The following is a 7500-nucleotide window of genomic DNA, read 5'->3' as shown; positions in this document are numbered from 1 at the left end:
TACACATGGTATGTCTCCACTCTATTCCATCTGTTTCTACAATACTACACACTGTACTGTATGTCTCCACTCAATTCCATCTGTTTCTATAATACTACACACGGTATGTCTCCACTCTATTCCAGCTGTTTCTATAATACTACACATGGTATGTCTCCACTCTATTCCATCTGTTTCTATAATACTACACACTGTACTGTATGTCTCCTTTCTATTCCATCTGTTTCTATAATACTACACACGGTATGTCTCCACTCTATTCCAACTGTTTCTATAATACTACACACGGTATGTCTCCACTCAATTCCATCTGTTTCTATAATACTACACACAGTATGTCTCCACTCTATTCCAACGGTTTCCATAATACTACACACTGTACTGTATGTCTCCACTCTATTCCAACGGTTTCCATAATACTACACACTGTACTCTATGTCTCCACTCTATTCCAACTGTTTCTATAATACTACACACTGTATTGTATGTCTCCACTCTATTCCATCTGTTTCTATAATACTACACACTGTACTGTATGTCTCCACTCTAGTCCATCTGTTTCTATAATACTACACACGGTATGTCTCCACTCTATTCCATCTGTTTCTATAATACTACACACGGTATGTCTCCACTCAATTCCATCTGTTTCTATAATACTACACACAGTATGTCTCCACTCTATTCCAACGGTTTCCATAATACTACACACTGTACTGTATGTCTCCACTCTATTCCAACGGTTTCCATAATACTACACACTGTACTCTATGTCTCCACTCTATTCCAACTGTTTCTATAATACTACACACTGTATTGTATGTCTCCACTCTATTCCATCTGTTTCTATAATACTACACACTGTACTGTATGTCTCCACTCTAGTCCATCTGTTTCTATAATACTACACACTGTACTGTATGTCTCCACTCCATTCCAACTGTTTCTACAATACTACACAAGGTATGTCTCCACTCTATTCCATCTGTTTCTATAATACTACACACTGTACTGTATGTCTCCACTCTAGTCCATCTGTTTCTATAATACTACACACTGTACTGTATGTCTCCACTCTATTCCATCTGTTTCTATAATACTACACACTGTACTGTATGTCTCCACTCTATTCCAACTGTTTCTATAATACTACACACTGTACTGTATGTCTCCACTCTATTCCATCTGTTTCTATAATACTACACACTGTACTGTATGTCTCCACTCCATTCCAACTGTTTCTACAATACTACACACGGTATGTCTCCACTCTATTCCAGCTGTTTCTATAATACTACACACGGTATGTCTCCACTCTATTCCAACTGTTTCTTTAATACTACACATGGTATGTCTCCACTCTATTCCATCTGTTTCTACAATACTACACACTGTACTGTATGTCTCCACTCAATTCCATCTGTTTCTATAATACTACACACGGTATGTCTCCACTCTATTCCAGCTGTTTCTATAATACTACACATGGTATGTCTCCACTCTATTCCATCTGTTTCTATAATACTACACACTGTACTGTATGTCTCCTTTCTATTCCATCTGTTTCTATAATACTACACACGGTATGTCTCCACTCTATTCCAACTGTTTCTATAATACTACACACGGTATGTCTCCACTCTATTCCATCTGTTTCCATAATACTACACACGGTATGTCTCCACTCTATTCCATCTGTTTCTATAATACTACACACGGTATGTCTCCACTCTATTCCATCTGTTTCTATAATACTACACACGGTATGTCTCCACTCTATTCTATCTGTTTCTACAATACTACACACGGTATGTCTCCACTCTATTCCATCTGTTTCTATAATACTACACACGGTATGTCTCCACTCTATTCCAACTGTTTCTATAATACTACATAAATGATAATACTACACCAGTATTTATTTTTCCTGTAGAAAGGCGTAGGCCACAATGAAGGCTCTTTCGAACATCGTGAAGATGTCAATTGAACTAATTCCATATTTCAGTTATAACATGGTGGCTTTTGGGTTTTTTCACAGTAAAACACTATCCTCCTAATCAAAACATTTGACACCATATTCTAAGGTGTTTGTCCACTGCTGTTAGATAAAATGGCACATGGCGTAACAGTAGTAAATCAATGAGAATTCAATTAAGTCTTAAGGTGACAGGAGACTTAATGTAATTTGGCTGTTACTTAAATTAACATGCTAGTCAAACATGTCCTGGTAATTGTGTGGATAACTTATGTTTCTTAGCTCTATAGGAAAGAGATGCACTCCTCCCAAGAGTGTTTGACAATTATAATAGCAAGTAGATATTCTTCTGTGTGTGTGTGTGTGTGTGTGTGTGTGTGTGTGTGTGTGTGTGTGTGTCAGACTTAAAGTGGCAGGAAACACTGTGTTCTATTAGCGTAGCATGTTGCTAATGAGCAGTGAGGTTAAACAGGGACTGTTAACACACACACACACACATCTACATCTTTATATGTGAATCACGTACAGTAGCATTTCTTAAGGGTTCCCATCATTAATGCAGAAGATTAGCATTCAAAGAATTAATTATGTCCCTGCCCTTCAAAATGCTAATATCAGCTTTCTGTTGTTGTTACACTGGCTCACCTTTAACAAACTGAAAGAAATATTGACTAACAACTAAAACCTTATAGTTTTGATCATAAACTTGTCTGCATCACTTCTTCATTAGTTTCTGATCCTAAATATATATTTTTTTCATTAACAGACATCTCCAACAGTAACCACTTAGCAAACATTTTTATCCAAAGTGGCCTACAGGTGACATACAGTATAAAGTGTATTCAATATGAGTCCCCATGCAGAAATGTAACACACACAAAGAAGTCTGTTGTGAAGGACTCCAGCTGCTATCAGTCTCCGTCTGGGTCATCGACAGCATGGATGAACACTTAAGCACAAAATCAATTTTAAAAAAAGCATTTCTCTAAGGAGTCGCACGTCCAAGCCCTCTCTGGGGTGCACTTGTGGCAGGAGGGCTGAAATGTTCCCATGTTCCCAGACTCTCCCCCAATCCTCCGCTCGCCAAATAGTGAACCGTCATCCCACGGCCAGCAGAAGCAATCTGTTCTTTCATTTTTCAGCGTGGCTGGGCCCGGCCCGAGATTGATCGCCACATATGGCCCCAGAAAACAAACTGTCAATACGTTGAGCGCTGGAGAATTTGAACAAATAGCCGTCCTCCCATTCAAGCCGCCCATTGCATCCCATTTAACAGATTCTATTGACAGTTTCCTTCTTGTAATTAAAGGGAAAACTACTGGCCGGCAATCAAGATAAAGTTCAAAGATGGGGTCACCGGGAGGAGAGGGGGAGGGAGAAGGGAGAAGAGGGCTAGGCAGGACTGTCGATGCCGGACGACATCAGAGGCGGTTATTGACATGCGGGGTCCTAATGATCGCGCCTTATTTAACAGGCATCTGAGGAGACCACTATGCTAATTGTAAAAGGGACAGCCACTACTACGCTTCAGGGAGTGTGTGTGTGTGAGTGTGTGCAGGTGCGTGTTTCACTGTCTGAATGTATGTGTCTGCTGTGGGGATGTATTTAAATCACCTCTTTGACGGTGCTTCTCTTATGAGTCTCATGGGAGGAGGGGAGGTGGAGGAGGGGAGGAAGAGGAGAGGAGGGGAGGAAGAGAAGGGGAGGTGTAGGAGGGGAGGTGGAGGAGAGGAGAGTAGGAGGGGAAGTGAGGTGGAGGAGAGGGGGAGGTAGGGGAGGGGAGGTTTAGGAGGGGAAGAAGAGGAGGGGAGGTGGAAGAGTGGAGGAGGAGGGGAGGTGGAGAAGGGGAAGAAGAGGAGGGGAGGTAGAGGAGAAGGAGGAGGAGGTGGAGGAGGAGGAGGAGGAGGAGGAGAAGGAGAGGTGGAGGAGGGGAGAAAGAGGGGGAGGATTCAGATCTTAAGTCTTCTTTTCTGACACCCTGTCCTTACATACCTTCTGATAGTGGAGAAATGGTTTGGAGAACGAAACAAACAACGCAGAGTTGGGGGTTTATTTCCAGCCTGGGCCACATAAGTCACTTTGGATAAAAGCCTCTGGTAAATGACTACACTATTACATTTTATATATTTGTATTACAAGAGCAAGGACAAGAGACGATGGGGACTGATTCATAATGTTTTACAATTGTACCACTGAGGCAAAAGTAATATCAGCTTTCAAAATGAAATACATGAAATATCACTTTGATATTTCATAGAGATTAGATGGAAGCATGAATCATACTCAGGATGTTAACAAGACTGGAAACAGGACAACACCCAGACATAACAGGAAATCATAGAGTTATAGAATACAGGTACAGCTATGGTTTAAATCCAGTACCATTTCTGAGAATCTTGTTTAGTATTTACTACAATGTAGTTGAGTGCCAACAGCTACTCAGAAGTGTGCCTGTCTGAGTTGGTTTAAGAGAGTGCATGAGGAAGGGACTGTGTGGACGTGTGTGTGTGTGTGTTCTCACCTGAGTTAGCCAGAGCGATAGCCTTGAGAGTGACAAACTCTTCCTTCTCCAGCTTCATGGCTTTGTATTTCTTCACCAGTTGCAGTATGGCGTTGTTGAGATCAAGAAGACCTGCCAACTTGGACTGGTCCTCGTCCATGATGTAGTCCTCAGCATACACCAGCTTGTCCTCGAAGGACAGCGAGCGGTACACCACACGCAGGATCAGAATCTCCATCCACGCACTCTGCAGTAGACTCATCTGGTCTGCCAGCGACAGTGTGGAGAAACCTGCGGGAGGGAGAGAGAGAGGGCGGGGGAGAGAGAGGGAGAGAGAGAGCGAGAGAGAGAGAGAGAGAGAGAGAGAGAGAGAGAGAGAGAGAGAGAGAGAGAGATAGAGGGCGGGGGAGAGAGAGAGAGAGAGAGAGAGAGAGAGAGAGAGAGAGAGAGAGAGGGCAGGGGAGAGAGAGAGAGAGAGAGAGAGAGAGAGAGAGAGAGAGAGAGAGAGAGAGAGAGAGGTTAAACCCACTGGATAATACAATCAATTCAGAACAAAAATTAGGCTGCTGTTTAAGTCTGGGTCTAGGACTAGGTATGGTCCTCAGCTGTTCTGGGGTCTGGGTCTAGGCCTTGGACTGGGTCTGGGTCTAGGTCTGGGTCTAGGTCTGGGACTTGGTCTAGGTCTGGGACTTGGTCTAGGTCTGGGACTAGGTCTAGGTCTGGGACTAGGTCTGGGACTAGGTCTAGGTCTAGGTCTGGGTCCAGGTCTAGGTCTGGGACTTGGTCTAGGTCTGGGACTAGGTCTAGGTCTGGGATTAGGTCTAGGTCTAGGTCTGGGTCTAGGTCTGGGTCTAGGTCTGGGACTTGGTCTAGGTCTGGGACTTGGTCTAGATCTGGGACTAGGTCTAGGTCTAGGTCTGGGACTAGGTCTAGGTCTAGGTCTGGGTCTAGGTCTGGGTCTAGGTCTGGAACTTGGTCTAGGTCTGGGACTTGGTCTAGGTCTGGGACTAGGTCTAGGTCTGGGACTAGGTCTAGGTCTAGGTCTAGGTCTGGGTCTAGGTCTGGGACTTGGTCTAGGTCCGGGACTAGGCCTAGGTCTGGGACTAGGTCTAGGTCTAGGTCTGGGTCTAGGTCTGGGACTTGGTCTAGGTCTGGGACTAGGTCTAGGTCTAGGTCTAGGTCTGGGTCTAGGTCTGGGACTTGGTCTAGGCCTGGGACTAGGTCTAGGTCTGGGACTAGGTCTAGGTCTGGGTCTAGGTCTGGGTCTAGGTCTGGGACTAGGTCTAGGGCTGGGACTAGGTCTAGGTCTAGGTCTGGGTCTAGGTCTGGGACTAGGTCTAGGTCTGGGTCTGGGTCTGGGTCTGGGTCTGGGTCTGGGTCTGGGTCTGGGTCTGGCCTAAACATCATTGTCATTCGGGCTGTGTGTTGAAGCCAGAGGAAGTTCATCCAGCCTCTCCAGCACCATACCAAGGGCCTCCTCCTCCTCCTCCCTAGCCCAGCGCCCAGGGCTCTCCTCTGGGGACGGAGGTGTCTTATCTTCAACTGAACACACACACCATGGATCAATGCTAGCCATCACCACCCCTCACACTCTAATTGCTAGTCTGAAAACTCCTACTCTCTCTTTACTCTTCTCCTCTCTCCCTCTTCGTGTCTCTCACTCGCTCCCTCTCTCGGTCTCACTCAACATGCCTCCTGTCTTTGCTTTCACTTTGCTTCCCCCACTCTGTCTTTCCTTCCTCTCTCTTTCCTTCCCCCACTCTGTCTTTCCTTCCTCTCTCTTTCCTTCCCCCCACTCTGTCTTTCCTTCCTCTCTCTTGGCTTCCCCCCACTCTGTCTTTCCTTCCTCTCTCTTGGCTTCCCCCCACTCTGTCTTTCCTTCCTCTCTCTTTCCTTCCCCCCACTCTGTCTTTCCTTCCTCTCTTGGCTTCCCCCCACTCTGTCTTTCCTTCCTCTCTCTTGGCTTCCCCCCACTCTGTCTTTCCTTCCTCTCTCTTGGCTTCCCCCCACTCTGTCACCTCTACCTTTTTTTCTCTACATCTTTCCCTTCTATCTATGCAAATGTTCTCTTTCTCTAGATCTCTGTATTTGTATTTGTGTTATTGGGTTTGCGGGATCTTGAACACAAATGGAAGAAGTCAGTATGGTTATGATATTGCAGAACAGATTTACGAACATGTGTATCTCTGTCTCTCCCTCGCTTTCTCTCTCTCTCTCCCTCTCTCTTTCTGTCTCTCCCTCGCTCTATAATGGAACACCTGCCCACTCACATCTCACCTCACAGCTGTCCTCTCCTCTCTCTTTCGCTCACACACCTGCTCATTCACACCTGTGTGTGTGTGTGTGTGTGTCTAAACAAGCCTTCCGGAGGCACACAGAGGGGGCTGTCCAGGTGCACACCTGTCAGACTTCTATCTCCAACTCACAGAACGTTGTGTGTGTGTGTGTGTGTGTGTGTGTGTGTGTGTGTGTGTGTGTGTGTGTGTGTGTGTGAGATAAGCTGAGGCATTCAGCAGGTGGAACTGGCAGATGAGGAAGAAATGCTTAACAACATCTCTTGTGCTGAGACTCCTCAGGAGATGACTGTGTGAGTGTGTGTGTGTGTGTTTGAGCATCAGGTGTGTGTGTGTGTGTGTGTGTGTGTGTGTGTGTGTGTGTGTGTGTGTGTGTGTGTGTGTGTGTGTGTGTGAGGCGTGTGTGAGCAGCGTGGTTTCTTCTTCTCTCTCCCAAAGCTGATCAGTAGTGGCAGATAGCTCATTATGTTGGAGTTGCAGGCTATTGTTTCAAACAACTGTTAATTTACTATCCACTACTGCTAACATTGCTGATCGCATTAGAAACTGTGGAGGGCTGGGAAACAGTTGGTGTGCGCACACACACACACACACACAGACACACACACACGGAAGGAGCAGTGTGAGCCAGTTGGCAGCACCTCCACTACTCCTTAATAAAATCATCAGAAGGGATTAAGGATGAATTTCTTAAGGGGGTCTTTAATACCCCACTCCTCAGCAGGGGATGG

At 45.4% G+C, this 7500-nt stretch overlaps 1 protein-coding gene across 3 annotated transcripts in view; it reads right to left on the bottom strand.

Annotated features, from left to right (window-relative positions):
- Positions 1-7500, bottom strand: part of esrrga (estrogen-related receptor gamma a) — a 105249-nt gene that overhangs the window by 8127 nt on the left and 89622 nt on the right. For all 3 annotated transcript variants that reach the window (XM_036962720.1, XM_036962721.1, XM_036962719.1), the window contains exon 7: positions 4497-4766. In XM_036962720.1, the coding sequence (XP_036818615.1) occupies positions 4497-4766 (270 nt within the window). The remainder of the gene's footprint in view (positions 1-4496; positions 4767-7500) is intronic.

This window comes from Oncorhynchus mykiss, chromosome 25 (assembly GCF_013265735.2).
Source record: "Oncorhynchus mykiss isolate Arlee chromosome 25, USDA_OmykA_1.1, whole genome shotgun sequence".
NCBI lineage: Eukaryota > Metazoa > Chordata > Actinopteri > Salmoniformes > Salmonidae > Oncorhynchus > Oncorhynchus mykiss.
Note: the sequence above shows the minus strand (reverse complement) of the source record. Positions and strands in the feature narration are given on the sequence as shown.